The sequence below is a fragment of the Macaca thibetana genome, chromosome 2, assembly GCF_024542745.1.
Source record: "Macaca thibetana thibetana isolate TM-01 chromosome 2, ASM2454274v1, whole genome shotgun sequence".
NCBI classification, from domain to species: Eukaryota; Metazoa; Chordata; class Mammalia; order Primates; family Cercopithecidae; genus Macaca; species Macaca thibetana.
The window spans coordinates 30,662,317-30,683,243 of NC_065579.1; the positions used below are offsets into that span (position 1 = coordinate 30,662,317).

The following is a 20,927-nucleotide window of genomic DNA, read 5'->3' on the forward strand; positions in this document are numbered from 1 at the left end:
CTCAAAATCCTCTTTTAGCTTCAATGGCAAAATTTTCTCATGGTATTATTCCTTGTTACTTCTGGTTTTCAATGTGGTCTTTAAAATTGGGCTTTTACTTGTCTCTGTTCTTATCCTAAACTTTGGTTATCAATATCCTTATACTTTCAAGTGTTTCTAGTTCAGGTAGCTCCAGATTCATATATCTGATATTCCAGATTACATTTCCTCTTAGATTTTTAAAAGTTCTAACTCAGCTTGTCCAAAGTTGAATTTGTGATCTTTTCTTCCAAACTCCTCTCCTATCTTTTTTTAATCTCAGTGAATGGTGTCAGTATGTATCTAGTTGTGTAAGCCAGAAACTTAGGAATCGTTATTGACATCTCTTAGCCACCAATCAATAGATTTGTCTCCTTAATGTCTCAAGAATCTTCTTTACTTTTTTTGATCTAAACCACTGCAACCTTAAAGCTACTATAATTATTTTCATCAATAGGATTTGTTTCTTATCATATTCAGAGACCTAAAGGGAGTTTGACCAAATTTGGAGTTATATTTGGGGTAAATTACTTAAAATAAAAAGTATGTCTCTTCAGGAGGAATAGGGGTTGGGAGAAATAACCTAAAGAAAGAAGGATATCTAAGAGAGATGGGCAGTCATCCTTCTGCCTTACATATTTTTATGCCACAGGGGAGAATATCAGCCATTTCATTTTGAACTCTGTATTAGTTTAAGCAATAGCTAAGTCCCAAAATATGATGACTTTAAAAAGGCAGAAGCTCATTATTCTTAACCTAACAGCCCTGACTCCAGGATCCTTCCCTGTTGTTCCTCTTCCATTTCCTAGAGCTGTGCTACTCAGTCTAGTCCATGGGTGAGAACTGTTTGTAACTAGTTCTCAACTATATAAGTACACTATTACACTCTTATCTGTGGTGAATATGGTCCAAGACTTGAAGTGGATACCTGAAACCACTGAACCTTATATATACAGTGTTTTTCCTATACATACATACCTATGATAAAGTTTAATTTGTAAATTTAACACAGTAAGAGATTAACAACCATACTACTAATAAAATAGAACCATTATAACAATATCCTTTTATCACATAATAAAAGGTAAGTGAATGTGATCTCTTTGAGAATATCTTACTGTGCTATACTTACCTATTGTTGGACCATGGTTCACTGCAGGTAACTGAAACTATGGAAAGCAAGACCGCAAATAAGAAAGGACTGCTGTATAGAAACTGAAGGTTAATATATAGGACAGAATAATTTTTCCATCTTTTGAATGTAATAATAAAATATTGAGGCTTATATTTTATATATCTTTTTATTTCACTTTTATAGGAATATTTTTATTATTTCACAAAAGTATTGTCTATGGCAGATGGGACTTTTTTTTTTTTTTAATGGTTCTTCACTAAAGACCTTCCTCTTTAAGTAAAAAACAAGCCTTTAAAAATGTAAAAACCTTTTTTGTCCACAGGTCTTATGAGAAGAGGCCATTATTGGCCTGATTTAGCCACTGTAATTGACTACTGTTTTAATCCATGGAAAAGAAAGAAAGTTCATATTAAGACATCATTAAAACAGAATATGCCCGTATCACTTGAGCATACAGGGCTATATCTAGGCATAAAGTAGATGTGAAATATGGTCTGTAGCGGGTTGCCATATGTCCACTGATAATGGGAAAACAGATTCAGGGCATGTGTCAGTATTATGAAATACCTAAGTCAAGGGTTACAAAATGCAGATGCTCACATTTCAAAAACTGACTTTCAATCAAGTTATTTCTCACATGGACAGTTCTGTATAGTATGTTCTATGGTTAGTAGCTGTAGGAATATATTTACTTACTGATGATGTGTAACTATTTTTCTCTGTAATGCTATTGTGTAATATTGTGTAATGCTATTGTGTAATTCTCTGTAAAGCCATTGAAAGTTGTATTAGGATAGTATTAAACTATATATTGTATTCAAATTATAGAATATATATAATGCATATTATTAAAAATTTGAGGAAATGTTAAAATACTAACAATGGAAGAATTATGTGTATCTTTATATTTTCTTAATATAGATCTGTATTTGAAATTTTTGTACAATAGTTATGTATTAGTTTTGTAATTTTTATCACTTTGTATTTGGTTTGTGGTTTTGTTAATACTTTCTGATAAACCAATTTATTTCTCTAAAGGCAGCCATGGAAAGATTTGTTCGCAAAGGTATTTATCATAGTGTTATTTAGAACAGCTAAATATTTTAAATAAAAGAAATATCTGCCAATTGAAGAATGGTTAAATAAATTATAGGACATATATTGATTATTATGTAGCCAGTTAAAATTTCTTTATAAAAAGGTTTTTAAATAACATGGGAGAAATGCTCATATGTATAATACAATGAAATAATAGAATATAAAATTGTTTATATAGTATGTAAATTCAATTTTATAGAAAAAAGAAGGGAAAAGTATCCTCATGTAATTGCATCACATTATGGGTGGTTTTTGCTTTCTACTTTTCTTTTTCTTTATTTTTTCTTTTTGCTTGATAGTTTTTGTTTTAATAATTTCTCTCAAGTATAAACGCTTTTAATGTAGTTTGCATTGCTTTTACATCTGGAAAAATAAAGGCTATCCAAGAAATGAAATATAAGTTAATATTAGAGTGCGTTAAATTAGTTTTTACATTCTATTATAATATTCTCATTTTTATTTAGGTAATTTTTACATTTATTCTTTATGCTGTAATGTATTTCAATGTAGCTCATGAGAAGATACTTAGATTACATTGATGATTTATTTAATGTGATTCTGATAATGTTTTTGAAAATACTTTGAATTTTGGAGATTTACTAGGAGCCTGTATTGTCCCATGGGTCCTTGACACTCAGTTCATTTCATTTTTTAAAATCTTTTTTTCTGTGTTCTTCAGATTGTATATAACTTTTGTTGATCTTTCAGTTCACTGTTCCATTCCTCTCTCTTACCCATTTCATTACAGAGCCCATCTATGAATTTTTAAAATTTCAGGTATTGTTCTTTACAGTTCTAAAATTTCCATTTGATTCTTTTTAATAGTTTCTATTATTTTACAGTGAACTTCTATTTTTCTACTCATTTCAAGAGTATACACCATTACTTCATAGAGAAAAGTTTGTTGACTTGAAGAAGCTGAGGCACAAAATAAAACTTGAGAGTTTACATAAGCCAAAGTGAGGACAGCTGCCTAAGAAACATTTCCAAGTTGCCTTGGGAAGTACTCCACTTAGCCTTTGTTACAAGCAGGATTTTAAAGGAAAAAGGAAACCAGTAGTGGGCTGATAAAGTTGTTTGATAGGAATTCTCATTGGTTGACAGAAATAATATTGATTAGTGATTGGCTATACATTGTTGAACTGTAGGGTATGAGTTATGGTATCCAGCACATGATATTGTTCGGTTAATTTTATGGCTACTTGGTGTCAATCTAGAACCCACATAGTACATGGCTTCACGAGGTAATTACTTAACTCAGAGTGGAAGTGAGACCGACTGCTGTCACATTTCAGTGCCTCTCTGGTCTGATAATTTAAAGAGGCTCATATTCCACAGATAATAAATAAAGTAAGCTTCTCAAGTTATGGTAGCTTCTTTAAGTCTTTGTTGATTCTAATGCCTGGATCATCTCTGGGTTGGTATCTGTTGATTGTATTACATTTTGATAATTGATCAGATTTTTCTGGTTCTTGATAGAGCAATCAATTTTAGACCGTGTCTTGAACATTTTGAATAATTTTTTATGAAACTCTGGATCCTGTTAAATCCTCTGGATGATTTTCCTCCTTCCTTTCCTCCCTTTCTTCTATTTCCCTTCCTTCTATTTCCCTCTCCCTCTTCATCGCCTTCCACTTCCCTGGTCCGTCGCTTCTTCTCCCTCTCCTCTCCCCTTCTCTTCTCCCTTCCTTCCCATTCCCAGCTCTCCTGCTGTCTCCAGTTAAGTTCAGACCGCAGTTTCTGTCTCACTGTCTGTGGGTGGAGGTTCCATTGTCAGCAGTTTTCAAAAGTCCTTTCTATGCTTTTTTTAGTCTGTTCCTTGCATATGACCCTCAGAGGTTAGTCTGGGACTTTGGTGGTAGTTTATATTAATTATTATGGTTCACTTCTCAAAGCTTTTGTTGTACTTCTTTGGGTATATTTTGAGCACGTACAGCTAGGGAGTGAGCTCAGGATTTGTGTATTTTCATATGCAGAATTAGAGAATCCCTATGTCCAGGGCTTCTTCTACAGGGTTACCCCATACACCGTGTCTGGTTTTATCATAACATTTGCCTCCTGCGCTATTGCACAGTTTCACATGAATGGATGCACTTTTTTGGCAAAGTGATGAGAGAAATAGCAAAGAAAAAAATAATAGGGGTTCTCCACTCACTGCTTGCACAACGGGTCCTTTTTTGCAGTTTTCTAACCAAAAGGATAGGCTTTTTAGAGTTTTAGGTACCCACACCACTGCTACCACCAACCTACTGTGGCAGCATAGTTCTCAAACTAGATCTGGTCTTGTCACATGGTTAGAAATGAAAAAAGAAGGGAAAAAGAAAGATAATTCTTTCCACACTCTGCAGTTCACAGGAGCTCCTTTTTCTAGTTTCTGAAAAATGGGATTCTTTTGGAGTTTTTCCTCCCTGTGCCTGCTATTTCATTATCAGATCCATCCTGATGTGGTAAATAAAGGAGAAGAAAGAACACAAAACTCACTACCACTGACTTTCTTCTCCAACATGCCTCCTGTTATTTACTTTACAGAGCCCTCAAGTGGTTTTTGTTTTTTGCATTTTTCCTAGAGTTTTAAATTGTTGTCAGTAGGAGAAATATGCTGCAGTGGTACTCCATTATGGGTGGAACTGGAAATCCTACTAGTAACCTATGATGTACTTTTCTTCTGGTTTGTTTTATTGTAATCAGTCTTAACTCTTATTGAGAAACCAAGTTAATTTCTGATCTAGGTAGAAAGCAGTTCAGTAAAATAAATAAAATGAATAATCTAATTGTTTACTGTGTATGAAATAAAATACTTTTACTACCATAGAAATGATTTCAAATCACACCTGTTTAGAATATCTTAGAAAGAATTAATTTTGTGATTTTTATAACTCTCCAGTGCCTTCTCATTGTAGTTTCAAAATCCAGACTTCCTCCCATTCAAACCATAAGTTCTATGGCCACTTGTTATCCTGTATCCTTATCCTCATCTCGTAGTTCTCTGCCCCAAGTCCTTCAGCCACCTTGGCCTTATTTTCTTATCTAAAAGTTGGCTTCTGTAGTAGTGCCTTTGTGCTTTGCATATTGTACCCTTTGCCATAGATACTCAAATGGCTGACTTTTTTCTTGTCATTAGAATCCAAAATCAGATATTACTTTCATCTTCAAAGAGCACCCTCCCACAATCACTGAATGTCACATTATTCTGTTTTGTATTTTATTTATAGCTATTACAATTATCTGAAATTGCAAATTTATTTTCTTGTGTTTTCTCCCCCTGCTCCTCCACTTCATTCTATAATGCTATAGTTCACTGTAATACTTCTGGTTCCTACGACTGGAATTATGTGTCTGGCACATAGTAGACACTCAGTAGATGTTCATGGAATGAATGAATGAATGAATGATTCAGATGAGATTTAAATAGCAATAGTCTTGACAGAATGGTAAATTTCTATACTTAAGATGGTCTGATAATGATCTCATCAGTGTTGATAGCTGTTCTATCATTTGTTTTTGCCTTAGAGTACCACAGAGCTTCTTATCCAGTCTGCCTTCATCCACTCTCCTTTTACCTACACCCAACCACAAATTACTTCACCCTGAACTTCAAGTGACCACTTAAAAATGAATCTTTTTGGTGGGACACGGTGGCTAATGCCTGTAATCCCAGCACTTTGGGAGGCCAAGGCGGGTGGATCACTTGAGGCTAGGAGTCTGAGACCCACTTGGCCAACATGGCAAAATTCTGTTTCTGCTAAAAATATAAAAATTTGCTGGGCATAGTGGCTCACACCTGTAATCCTAGCTACTTGGGAGGTTGAGGCAGGAGAATTGCTTGAACCCGGAAGGCAGAGGTTGTAGTAAGCCAAAAACATGCCACTGCACTCCAGCCTGGGTGACAGAGTGAGACTCTGCCTCAAAAAACCAAACCAAACCAAACAAAAAATTGTGTGTTTTTAAGAGACAAGATCTCACTTTGTCACCCAAGCTGGAGTGCAGTCCCTCCATCTCAGCTCACTGCAGCCTAGATCTCCTGGCTCAAGCAGTCCTCCTGCCCCAGTCCCCTAAGTAGCTGGGACCACAGGTGCACACCACCATGCCCGGCTAATTTTTTGTAAATATGAGTTTTGCCATGTAGCCCAGGCTGGTCTCAAACTCCTGAGCTCAAGTGATCTGCCCACCTCTGCCTCCCAAAGTGCTAGAATTACAGGCATGAGCCACTGTGCCTGGCCTATGACCTTCTTTTACTGACTTTTTGTTGGGGATAAAGACCAAAATCCTTAACGTGAACTCCACAGAATCTTGGCATATGCTGATCTCTAGTGGAATGCTCTTTATGTTCTTTTTGGTCTGTGACTTATCCACCCCCTCACTCATACGTTATTACAGTAAGGTGTATAACTAGTTTGTGTAACATTTTTCAAAGGTGTCATTATGCATTGCTTTGGCTGTCCCTCTGCTCTGTTGTGCATTCATCAAACTGAAGTTTGTTAGGGATGGATTTTGAGCTTTGGCTTACCAATATAACATCAGCCCTTGAACACTGTAAGTGTTGAACATGTGACTACTGAAAGAACTGAAAAATCCTGAAAGAATTTATGACTAAAAGTTTGAATTACAAAATGCTTTTAGGGGCCCATTTATAGTTTGTCTAGGTAATGAATAATTTGTTTGAATAAAATGCTTAATAAGTGATAACTACTTTGAATGATATTTTTAATCATCTATAAGGATTTTGTACAATATTGTACATTTCCTAGCAGATTTAAAGGAATAGCCATTATTTTGACATACTTCTTGTTATCAGATTTTAAAAATCACCTTTTTAGTAAATAAAGATGCATTATCATAAAATGATACATACATATCAATTCATGGATTTAGAATTCTTTTCTTTGAAAACTATTTTAGTACAGCAATTCTTTAATGTCATAGCAAAAATTTGTAAAATAAGACATTTTTATGTGAATCAAAATATTTTTGGAATTTTTTTATTTGAAGAAATTGGTAAACATTAAATAATTTTTGATATTTGAGGATTTTAGATTTAAATACTAATCACTAACATTGTATTGTGATTTGTGTTAGTAAATCTTCTATAAGACTAAAGATATTTTTGAGAATATTTACCTTCACTTCTTTATTTAGGCTTTGGAATGTCTTAGTAAAAATGCCCTTTATGCTTTTTTAGTAGATGTTTGTTATATGAACTTGTTCAGATAGCTGTTATTTAAAAGACACAGATAGGATCTGTAACCCTGGTTCACAAATGATAATTTGTATCCTGCATAGAGTCCCAGTGAATTTTTCAGGCACTAAAATGGGACATATCTAATGTTAACATTGAAAGTTATATACTTTGGGTTAACAGATGCCTTTACATTTTATGAAGTCTTGTCCACTAGATGTTCAGCCAGTCTTAAGGGATCTAGCACTGATTGTAATCACCAGTTGAAATGAGTAGTGCCCAAAGGATTCTTTTCTCTAGAAAAAGATGTTTCCTTTTGATTACACTGAAGAAAAAGAATAATTTTGGTAAATATAAATATTCTATAGGTGTTATTTGAAAGACAGTGAAATAGGACTTTACTAACATATACACTATTTTATGTAGTAAATAATGTGTATTTTATTTTTGTTATATATATTTAGGCACTAATAGATAATTTAATGTTAGGGTTAGAATTCCCTAAATATCAATTAGATTATTTTTGAAAATATAATGCTTTTTGTTTTGTTTTGTTGTTTTGAGGAGGGTATGTTTTATTTAAGCTTTTGTTGGACTGTAGTAAGGCTAAAAGTCTCAGCCAAAGTTAAACCAAATTGTTATCTGTATTTTGTTAAGATAAAATTGTAGTGAAGGACAAATTATATAATAATCATGTATTAGTCTGTGCTCACACCTCTATGAAGAAATACCCAAGACTGGTAATTTATAAAGGAAAGAGGTTTAATTGACTCAGTTCTGCATGGCCTGGGAGGCCTCAGGAAACTTACAATTATGGTGGAAGGCAAAGCAAACATGTCCTTCTTCACATGGCGGCAGGAGAGAAAGTGAGTGCCCAGCAAAGGGGGAAGCCCCTTATAAAACCATCAGATCTTGTGAGGACTTACTATCATGAGAAGAAGATGGGGAAAACCACCCCCATGATTCAATTATCTCCACCTGGTCCTTCCCATGATATGTGAGGATTATGGGAACTACAATTCAAGATGAGATTTGAGTAGGGAAACAGACAAACCATATCAAGTGTTTTATGGCCTTAATACTATTTCTCCAAGTTTAAAGAAATATTTTCAATACTCTTTATCAACATATTTACTTCTTGGCAAGCTCTTCTGAAAGACTACTTTGTTGTTTATGTACTGAGTGGAAATATGTTTTGTAATTGTCTAAAATGCAGCATTAGCATTGCAACTGTTTTTCAAAAAGGTGCTTTTGAGATCCAAGTGGTCTATGGTAGAACCTCAGAGGCCATTAGTAGCGTTCTGCTTAACATGTGGAGCCTGCACCCTGCCCTAATAAAGAGTACATAGTACTGGTCATATTAGGAAAATGTGTGAAGTTGGCGTAGCTCAATGCAATCTATTACTATTGCTGGAAAATGAGATCATAGTTTGTGCCTTATTGTTAGTCATTAGTAAATGAGGACATATAAGATACCCAATAATTTCCTCAATTAGGGCAAATTAAATTGCCTTCTATAATAAGATAGTCACTTTTAGTACAGTAGAAGCTTATAATTTTAGAATAGGAAATGCCTGTTTATCATCAGAATAATCTAGGGAACCCTTTAAAGTAGAGTTCTGGGCCTCACCCACAAATATCTCAATCTCTTTTCTCTCTCTGCCTCCACTTCCCCCCCTTCTTTCTTTCCACCTTCCTTTCTCTGCCCCCTCTCTCCCATTTCTCCCTCCCTCCCTTCCTCTCTCTCTCTGTCTACCTCCCTCTCTGTCTCTCTCCCCTCCCTCCACCACACCACACACACACACACATGCATACTACCTATATACCTGTTCCCAGGTGATTTGGATGATCAGATATGATCTGGTACCACCCCATCTTGTAATATATGTAGATGGTGCAACCCAGAAATATTAATTTTGCCTTAAAATTCTGTGTTCTTGATTGATTCTGGCCTACTCTCTTATATGTCTGAGACATCAGGTAGCTTTATATCCATAGAGTACCTGGAAAAATGACAGTAATACTAAATAGAAATATTTAGATTTGTGCATTATTATGTGTTATCTTAGTCTGTTTTGTGTTATCATAGCAGAATATCACTGACTGGGTAATTCATGAAGAAAATAATTTTATTTCTCACAGTTCCGGAGGCTGGGAAATCTAATATCAAGGTGCCAGCATCTGGTGAGGGTCTTCTTGTTGCATTATCCCATGATGGAAAGCAGAAGGGCAAGAGAACGCATGTGAGAGACAGCAAGAGATTGAATTCACAGTATTAAGCTATTTTATAATCAACATTAATTAATTCATAAGTATAGAGCTCTCCTGACCTAAACACCTCCCACTAGGCTCCATCTCCTAACACTGTTGCATTTTGTATTAAGTTTCCAGCATATGCTTTTTTGATGGACGCATTCAGCCGTAGCACATGTTAACTTAAATTGGGTAATTCTACTTGTGATTATCTTTGAAATTAGTCCCTGTTTCCCATTTAGTTGCAGAATCATTAATGAATTCCTGTTATAGCTTGTTTTATCTGTTATTGGTATATGTGTAATACTGTGTACTATCATACACATTCGTTTTAGTTTATTAATAGATTGACCATGGTTTTAGTTTTTTATCTTTTATCAGTTTCAAGAAACATTTATATATCTTAAGTTCATGAAATTATATGACTTTATATTTCAAGGCTGTAATTTTATTTAAATTTACTATATCCTGCATTCTCTTTAAATATTTTATGTTTGATAAGATCATTGTCAGGAAGGATATTATAAGGGCTGCATAAGACTTACACATCATCCTCATATAATTCATAAAGTTTTTGATTCAGTTTTTCAGAAATAATGCTTTTTAATTGCTAAGAAGAAAAAAGTTACAGTATTCAATTATTTAAGTTATGAGCAACTGTATTTCTCCTTGTGTAGAACTAGTAGCCTTTTATTTTTTTTTCCTGTACTAGAACCAGTATTATAAGTACATTGATTAAAATGTTAATAAAAATGAAGGTAACTTTTTTGAGGACCTACATTGTACTATAAGCACTTCACATACATGTATCTCATTTAATCTTTCTTACCACATTTTGCAGTAGAACCTATTGTTGTCTCCATTTTACAGATGAGGAATCTGAGATATTGAATGGTTAAGTAAGAGAACAAATAAATGGTAGAGTCTTAGCTTTTAATTATGATGCTTTAATGACTCTAGTTCCTGATTTCGTTAAACTGAATGTTAGTTTATTTTACCAATTCAGTAAGGTTTACTCCTGGAAAAACTTTAAAATTTAAACAGAGATCATCGACAGTGTATTTTTTCTCTTAAAATCTAAAAGCACTGTGTATTTATATAAACCACACCCTAAAAATTTGAAACCTCTTCCTGTCTTTGCAGACTGGCTCTGTGCCACAGTAGTTCTTTAACATTTAGCCGAGCTTGCAGTCCTCATACAGTGATCAGCTTTTGGTGGAAGCTTAGGGTCTTCTCAGTTACTTTCTGATCATGCATATTGCTCTAGGCATGCACATGGCCTTCTACATTTCTCCAGTACACATGAATGCTTTTGAATGTCCTAATTTCCGAAAGAAACCCTCACCAGCTTTTTCTCCCAGGCCTTAGGTGGTCTATCTTATATTTCAGTTGCAGTCTTTTGCGGCAGGCATCTGTGAGTGATGTGGTTTGGCTGTGGCCCCACCCGTGTCTCACCTTGAATTGTCTTTCCCATAATCCCCATGTATCATGGGAGGGACCTGGTGGGAGGTAATTGAATAATGGGGGCAGTTACCCCCATGCTACTGTTCTTGTGATATTAAGTGAGTTCTCACAAAATCTGATGGTTTTATAAGGGGCTTTCCCCCCTTTTGCTTGGCATTTCTCCGTCAGGCTGCCATGTGAAGAAGGGCATATTTGTTTGCCCTTCCGTCATGATTGTAAGTTTCCTGAGGCCTCCTGAGCCATGTGGAACTGTGAGTCAATTAAACCTCTTTCCTTTATAAATGACTCAGTCTTGGGTAGTCTTTTATAGCAACATGATAATGCACTAATACAGTAAATTGGTACCACAGAGATTGGTGTGCTGCTATAAGGATACCCAAAAACGTGGAAGCGACTTTGGAACTGGGTAATAGCCACAGGTGTTTAGAGGGCTCAGAAGAAGACAGGAAAATGTGGGAAAGTTTGGAATTTCCTAGAGACTTGGAGGGCTCAGAAGATAGGAAGATGTGGGATAGTTTGGAACTTGAGATTTGTTGAATGGCTTTGACCAAAATGCTGATAGTGATATGGACAATGACGTCCAGGCTGAGGTTGTCTCAGATGGAAATGAGGAACTTGTTGGGAACTGGAATAAAGTTAACTCTTGCTATGCAAAGAGACTGGAGGCATTTTGCCCCTGCCCTGGTGATCGGTGAAACTTTGAACTTGAGAGAGGTGATGTAGGGTATTTGGTGGAAGAAATATCTAAGCAACAAAGCATTCAAAAGGAAGCAGAGTATAAAAGTTTGGAAAATTTGCAGGATGACAATGTAGTAGGGGGAAAAAAATTTCTGGGGAGAATTACAAGCCCACTGCAGAAATTTGCAGAAGTAACGGGGAGTGGAATGTTAATCACCAAGACAATGGGGAAAATGTCTCCAGGGCATGTTAGAGACCTTCACCACAGCCCCTTCCATCACAGGCCTGAAGGCCTAGGAGGGAAAAGTGGTTTTGTGGAATGGGCCCAGGGCCCCCCAGCTCTATGCAACCTTAGGACATGGTGCCCTGGATCCCAGCTGCTTCAGCTCCAGCTGTAACTGAAAGAATCCAATGTACAGCTTGGGCTGTTGCTTCAGAAGGTACAAGCTGTAAGCCTTGGCAGCTTTCACATTGTGTTGGGCCTGCGGGTGTGCAGAAGACGAGAATTGATGTTTGGGAATCTCTGCCTTAGATTTCAGATGATATATGGAAACACCTGGATGTCCAGGCAGAAGTCTGCTGTAGGGGCAGGGCCTTCATGGAGAACCTCTGCTACGGCAGTGCAGAAGGGAAATGTGGGGTTGGAGTCCCCACTGGGGCATTGCCTAGTGGAGCTGTGAGAAGAGGGCCACTGTTCTCCAGACCCCAGAATGGTGAATTCACTGACAGCTTGCACTGTGCACCTGGTAAAGCCACAGACACTCAACACCAGCTGTGAAGGCAGCCAGGAGGGGAGCTGTACCCTGCAAAGCCACAGGGGCAGAGCTACCCAAGGCTGTGGGAGCCTACCTCTTGTATCAGTGTGACATAGATGTGAGACATGGAGTCAAAGTAGATCATTTTGGTACTTTACGGTTTAATTAGTGCCTGTTGGATTTTGGACTTGCATGGGGCCTATAGCTCCTTTGTTTTGGTCAGTTTCTCTCATTTGGAGTAGGTGTATTGCTCAATGCCTGTACCCCCATTGTATCTATGAAGTAGCTAATTTGCTTTTGATTTTGCAGGCTCATAGGGGAAGGGACTTGCCTTGTCTCAGATAAGACCTTGACTTAGACTTTTGGGTTAATGCTGGAATCAGTTAAGACTTTGGGGGACTGTTGGGAAGGCATGACTGTGTTTTGAATTATAAAGACATTAGATTTGGGAGGGGTTAGGGGCACAATGGTATGATTGGGCCATGCCCCCATCCAAATCTCATATTGAAATGTAGGTCTATAATCCCCAGGTGTTATGGGAGAGACCCAGTGGGAGGTAATTGAATCATTAGGGCGGTTACCCCCATGCTGCTGTTCTCATGATAGAGAGTGAGTTCTCACAAGATCTGATGGTTTTATAAGGGGCTTTTCCCTGTTTTGCCTGTACTTCTCCTTCATGCCATCATATGAGGTAGGACATGTTTGTTTCCCGTTTTGCTATGATTGTAAGTTTCCTGAGGCCTTCCCAGCCATGAGGCACTGCGAGTCAATTAAACTTCATTCCTTTATAAGTTACCCAGTCTCAGGCTTTGCTTTATAGCAACGTGAGAATGGACTATATTGGGTTTTTAGTTTGGCTTGTTGTGTATTCTATTGATGTCCTCTGCTTCTTCTAAGTTAGCCTGAACAGAGAAAGGCACCTCGTGTCATCTTTCAGGCGGCCCTTACACAGGGTAGAACATACATACACAACAATTTGTAAACATGGTCCCCTCTTCCCTTCGAGAACCAAGTACCAGACTCCCACCCTGGGAAAGTAGCTACCCGCTTTCACACTGCTACAGTGCCAGGGAGGGGATGGGGCAATGGCAAGTGTAAAAAGCACAGAATTTTTTTTTTTTTCTTTTGTTGAGACGGAGTCTCGCTCTGTCGACCAGGCTGGAGTGCAGTGGCCGGATCTCAGCTCACTGCAAGCTCCGCCTCCCTGGGTTCAAGCAATTCTCCTGCCTCAGCCTCCCGAGTAGCTGGGACTACGGATTCAGTGTTCATTTTGCTTTGGAAAATGTTTGACTGTTGATTACAGCTTTTACAAAGTCCTAAGAGTTACTTTTTGTTTTTCAGTGTTTCTGTAGGAGGACATGTACTACTTGGAGTTTCAAACTCTGCCATCTTGCTGATGTCATGCTGCTTTCTGTCTTTTGTTTTTAAGAGTTCTATTAAAGGTTTAATAGGAACCTTTGATAACAAAACATCCTTTTCTCAAAATGGTCCACTTGAAAATGTATTTTATTTAAGACTTCTTATGAATTTTTATTTTACATCTGAGTTTTCATTATCTACAATACTTATTTTAAGACATTCTTTAGAGAACTAAATATGGCTATTAAATCATTAGAATGTAAATACATTAACAATAATAAAGAAAATTGAAAATTATAAAATTCATGAATTTTTTTCTGTATTGATTTCAGCACTGGCTCATAGATCTAATGAGTGGTCCTGGATTTTTAGCATAAATAGTTAGCTTGGGGTGGCTAATGGTTTGCCTGATTTCACAAATGATGTGGCTACTTTATGGATAATGCTGAGTCATTATGCTTTGCTTTCACTGTGTGCCAATACATGAATATACTTTATTCATAGATTTAAAAAAATCATTTATTTTTTTAAAGGATTTTAAATTTAACTAAAACATTTCATTGCTATATACTAATTCCTTTAAAAAACACAAAGGCTTTCAGGTCTTTACAGTAAACTCATAGCTTTGTTTTCATTTTGAACCAAGTCTTTTTTCCCATTTTACTATTAAATACCCCAGACTGTGTATGCTGACAGTTCTCTAATGATTCAAAGATAAAACCTTTTCTTTATTATGTAATACTTTTCAGAATTCATACCTAGTGTGATGTGATATTCTAAAATTTGATGTTTTCACATGTAAACTGAAGACACATTTGAGTAGGCGTGATTATTTATAGTGTTATTCTGGCTGTTTTTAACTTAACCTAGTTTAAAAATCTCTGGTTCTCTCTTCATGAACTAGATGTTTGTGTATTAAAAAATACTACAGAAATCTATTGTAAACCTCCCTTTAGAAAGATTTCAACAGTGCACAGATGGAACCAAAAATGCCCTTTGCTAAACATGACCTCAGTTAAAGCCAAAAGGGAGTCTGAAATTCCATTCATTCTGTTTTGAAATTTAAGTCACAGTTATACTTCCTGGCTTCATAAGTTAGATACTCATGTTAGAAATATTAGGCAATATTATGCACTTTCTTATAATTTAAACCAATGTAACTGTTAGCATATTTTTGCAAATCAGCAATTTATTTTAATTGTGAATATTATGAACCCATTAGGAAAGTTGCATACCAATTAATGAGAAATGAATGTTGTATAAATTTCAAATTTATGGTCACAAGTAATTGATGAATTGTTCTTATAGATATATGTTGTACAATGTTTTAAATATATAGTAACACATGTTATTTATTATATATAATTCGTGCATGTATTCAAAATATACTCAATGAAGACATCTAGATTCTTTTACTGATTACATTAGATATTGAAATATCTTTAAAGTTACAACTGTATTCTAAAAGTTGCTTATTAGTTAAATTACTTTTCAGGTAAGTAAAAGGAAGTCTATTATCTTAAAGCACATTTTAGATATTTGTGCTATTTGACCATTTAATAGTCTTTGTGTAAGATTACATTAATACTGTATGTGTGTGTGTGTGTGTGTGTGTGTGTGTGTGTGTGTATGATGCATCTTTGTTACAGTTATGGCTACCTGACAACTTAGTTCAGGAATCAAAATAGCAAGTAAAAACATCATAGTAAACTCTCTTGCACCCTCTGTTGTTACTTTTGGGAAATGCTACATATACGTTCCCATGATTGTATTGTCATTTCATTTACTTTAATCTCTTATAAAATTAATACTTATTTTATTATACTTACTTCCAAATTAGATTCAGTAGTAAAGTAACACTTGTTTATTTCCCAAACTGGCAGAAGTTGTTTTCTGGTGTTACAGATATGTTTTTTATCATATTATAGCTTAAATGAAAAATGAGCCTTTCTGTTTGTCTTTGATTTCTCCTAGTTACCGGTAGTAAGCCTCTCCAAATGTTTCACACCAACTAAAATCTCTACAGGATGTAGCACATTGTATACACAATTTTACAGAATTACAGATTCTGTCTGTTCTTTTGTAAACCTTTCGATAGTCAGACAGTTTCCTTCCAAAATAAGAGTCTGAGATCGTCCATACTAAAATTAAGAATTTATAACTGTAAGGAACAGATGTTTTCATAAACATTTGCTATAATTAATTTCAACTAGAGGATTGAGGGAACAAAGCGTTTTTCCCGCTTCAAAACTTTATTGCCTTTTCCTCATATAGCCAACTCTGAAATCTTTTCTCTAATATTGTTAGTGAAACAATTGTACTCCTTATTTGGTATGTTTTTGGGAAAGAAAAACTGCTTTTTTTCCCCCATTACCATTTTTTTGCACCTTGAAAGTTATATTTAATGTGATATTTTCTTTCGGAAACAGTTATAAATTAAAGAAAACCTTTATAATGTGATAAAACCTGGTTGTTTATGAAGCCAAAAGTCTCTTAATTATTTGAAGGATTTTATATTTGATCTGATAAACATCAGCTTAAAGGAAGAACTATTCTATTGGTGTTATTTTTCATGTTTAATCATAATTTTAAGGAGAAAGAAGCTCATATTTTAAATGTATAATATAGTACTTATTCTATGCTGATTATGGAATGTTTCACAGGAAATGTCTGCAAGCTGTTAAATAACATGTGTTGTAGAAATTTTCATTTAGCAAGATAGAGACTAATTTTCCTTACATCTTTTTAGTTTATTATAATATTATTAATTTTTAAAAGAAAAGGAAGGGTGTTGTATGAGTAATATTACCATACCCATGTTTTCAAAGAATTAGCAACATATACCTAGCTAGGTTAATTTTAAACATTTATATGTTTTTGGATTATTTTCTTCTATAAATTGTCACCATTTTTAAGTGTTGTAATCCTTTTTAGGATTTTTTGTTTTTTCAAAAAACAAAATAAACTGGAACAGTATTTTGAAAAAAGAGTAGAGTTGAAAGTTTAATAAGCGGGCTCAGTCCGCTTCTCCTGAATGCTGGCACAGCTGCACATATCTCACCAAACTCTCAAAAAAGAACCAGTGTTCTTTACTATCTGTCAACTATAAAATGTGTAAAGAAAGATAGGTAGCTATCATTAAAATTACATTTCAGCGTTCAGTAACCATTTAATGAGTAGCATAATTATATAAGTATAGTACCTTAGATACTGTACTCAATAATTAAAAATAATCTCATCTCTAAAGTGAAAACTCTGTAATTACTGTTTGACTTATCCACGACCACTGTGATGATTTCCTGTTGCACCTTCAGTTGTTCAAAGTATATTAAAAGTATAAAATTGGATAAATCATTGTTATATTATGCTGTAAATATTACAAAAATGGAATATGACCTGATGTTTCAAAGTTATATTATATGAATTAGGAGTATAAAATATAATCGTATTCTAAACTTTTAATTTGTTTTGAAAAACAAATAGGCCGGGCGCGGTGGCTCAAGCCTGTAATCCCAGCACTTTGGGAGGCCGAGACGGGTGGATCACGAGGTCAGGAGATCGAGACCATCCTGGCTGACACGGTGAAACCCCGTCTCTACTAAAAAATACAAAAAACTAGCCGGGCGAGGTGGCAGGCGCCTGTAGTCCCAGCTACTCAGGAGGCTGAGGCAGGAGAATGGCGTGAACCCGGGAGGCAGAGCTTGCAGTGAGCCGAGATCTGGCCACTGCACTCCAGCCCTCCGTCTCAAAAAAAAAAAAAAAAAAAAAAAAAAGAAAGAAAAACAAATAACATTTTTAATAGTGGCATACTATGGTTTCATAAAAGCTGTACTTTGAAGTGTATATTTTAAAAAATTGAACCATTAAATTTCAGTCAATAAGAATATATAACACTGGGGCATTGGTAAGCATTTTTTCCAACTTTAGTTCATTTACTTTTATTCTATAGTCTTTAAATTGATATGTATAATTTGTTCTAAATTAGATTTTATGAATATGACAGATTTTTGGGTAAAAATTTTTTCTCTCAATGTTTGATATTATTATAGGAGACAAATACCTTTTGATGTTGTTCCTTTTTCATGTTTTAAATTGCCAAACTTTTGACAGTTGAAACCTAAAGTTAACAGTTAAAGTTTTGTAAAGAATATTAAGTAAGGCATATTAAAAGCTCATTAATTAATCACTACCTCTCAAGTTGGCTTTTTATTTTACCTCTGTTTACTAAATTGCTAGAGAGTGTCAAACAAGGACCTGGAAAATCATCCAGGTTGGCTCTCTGCCTGCTCTCTTTTGACAGTACCACTGATCAGGATGGGTGACTTGGTCACCAACAAAAAATTGCCTTTCTTTATACTGGTTTATAATTTTAGTTTTGTCTGTGATTCATAAGAAGAAAATGTTGGTACTGTGCTTCATTTGTTCCTGATAGCACTTACTTTGGTACTGTTACTATCCAGTCTAGGATTGGCATTGGTTTATATTTTGAAATCAAAATGAATTTTTTACCTAAAAAGCTTTGAGTACAAAAGATAATTTGGGGAAGGGGGAGAGGATATATGCTTTTTGGCTAATATGTTGCATTTAGCTTTCACACAGTTTTTCAACTGAAATACTCAGTTTATCTCCATTATTTCAGTGTTGTAATTTTTTTCTCCAGGAGATTCAAATAAAAATGGAAGAAGAACAAGTTCTACTTTAGACTCTGAAGGGACTTTTAATTCCTATAGGTAGGTGATGAATACATGTATATATATACATATACACATATAATATTACAAGATAATGTATAAGATATATAATTATATAGGGTTTTGATCTAGAATAGTAAGGAAACACTATTTGTGCTTTAACAAGGTGACCAATGTGAACAATATTGTGTTAATGTTATTTTCTGCAATTAATAAGTTACAGAAAAATATAATATTCTAAATTTTTGAGTAAATGCACTTACTGCAGTATCTGTTGTTAGCCAATAGTAGGGTAATTGGAACGTATGCACATGTAGTATTCAGCTTCATTATAATCCATTTTTGTTTTTCCAGTATATCTGTTACATTACTAAAGCTTCCTTTTAATTTTCCTGCTAAAATATAGTACCGCTCATGAGCGCCTAAGAGAGCTTAAAATGTAGTTCATGGTTGAATTAAGTGCTGTTTGCTAATATTCTGTTTAAGTTCTTTAGTAAACAGGGCTATTACTTCTGAATTAGTAATATTTTTAAAAGGATACACTAAGAAAATATGTATTTTACCTAATCCTTTCTTTATATTCTCCTCATGACTTGAATTTTACTTTCATAAACAGTAAATGTTTATGAAATTTGTACCTTATATCTGGAAACTGAAGAACAAGAAAGATTAAAGTATTTTCAGTAATACTTGAAAATGTATATACAGAGCCAAAGTGGTGTAAGAAATTGGTTATTTTCTTTTAGGAAAAAAGTGCAAATTCAATAATGATACATTTTAACATTATAGATGGCAATGCAGATTCTTGAAGAAACAATTTAATTGGCCAACATTGTCCTTATGGTTAATTACTTCTGATACTTGTGTAACAAAACTATAAAATATATGCAAGAGCCACTGTATATTTGAAAACTAATTTGAATATTAAACTGTGTCTCCTTATCTATAATAAATGTGGAACTTATGCTTAGTTTATATTTTTATTTGTATACATATTTTATAGTCTTAATTGGAACTGTGTCATTTATTTCTTCAGATTTCAGGCAGGCTTTTAACATCTAGAATCGGACCTTTTATACAGGAGGAACTAGACAAAAATGTAGTAAATGAAACAAGTTTTTACAATTTGTTTATGAATTTCAGAAATGAGATGGTAATTGAGACACTTGATATCTTTATTTTATGCTAGTTGGGGTCTGTATAAATGATCAGTTGTTCAAGTGTCACAGATACCACAAAAGGCTTATTTTCCATGGTGTTCTAGAAGGGTATTATCACAGCAGTAAAACTCATATGTTGTTGTTAAATTTTCACTATATCCATCCTACCTTATAAATATTGGAATTGTCCAAATGCTTTCTGAGTCCTAAAGCATAATATAAAGCTTGTATTTGACATACTAAACAATAGGTAGAATCTCCTATTTGAGTGTGTCACAGCTGATTGTAACAATAACCAAAAAAGTAAATGTGAAAGATAGTTAAATAAATATTAGGATTTGACATGTAACAGAGGAATCTTAAGATGGTAATATATGAAATCTATGATGATAATTTATTAGGTATAAATACAATTAAACATAAACGAGACAAAAAGAAAAACTAATATATTTCAAAAGAAGGAAAATCCCATTATATGTGTATAAATTCTGTTGTTGAATTATATTTTACAATTACATTTGTATTTTAGCCAATTATAGTAAATAGTGGATATAATATGAAGTTAAGAGAAATGTTTTCATTTCATTCATTTCATAAGAGAAATGAAACATTTCTCTTAACTTTATATTAAGTGAAGGTATAATATTATCTTGGGTGTTTTTTTGTTCTTGAATAAAGTATCTTAGTATTATTAAATGATAATTGTATTTTGAAAAGTAACTCCTAGTGTAGCTTTGCACAATAAATACTAATGTTGTTAACTAAATATTTTTAATCAATGTCTGTCATTGTTTAAAAATGACAGACATTGATTAAAAATCAATGTTGTAATGTTAGAATATTAATTTATTGTTGTAATTATAAAGGGAAGATAAAAAGCTGAAGTAATACAGTCTGTAAAAATGTGCTTTTAATAGTTGGCAGGCCAGTGCCACTGTTAAATACTGTTATAGTATTTAAGGTATGAAATGAATATTTTTCTACTCAGTAGGTGATAGCTCTTATAATGAGCTTACTTGTGGATTTGACACTTGGGTTAAGTGTAGAATTCATAGAAGCACAGCTCTGTGGTATAGCTTCAATTAAGGTTAACTGACAAAATCTAGGAATTGTTGCAGAATCACATTAAAATGGCAATAG

The 20,927-nt window shown here is 34.4% G+C and overlaps 1 protein-coding gene across 12 annotated transcripts in view; it reads left to right on the plus strand.

Moving 5' to 3' along the window:
* The window catches only part of TBC1D5 (TBC1 domain family member 5), a 566,253-nt gene that overhangs the window by 265,016 nt on the left and 280,310 nt on the right, over positions 1-20,927 (plus strand). For 11 of the 12 annotated variants that reach the window (XM_050779554.1, XM_050779547.1, XM_050779557.1 and 8 more), the window contains one exon: positions 18,597-18,666. The exons of the other annotated variant lie outside the window; for it this stretch is intronic. In XM_050779554.1, the coding sequence (XP_050635511.1) occupies positions 18,597-18,666 (70 nt within the window). The remainder of the gene's footprint in view (positions 1-18,596; positions 18,667-20,927) is intronic. 12 annotated transcript variants of the gene reach the window in all.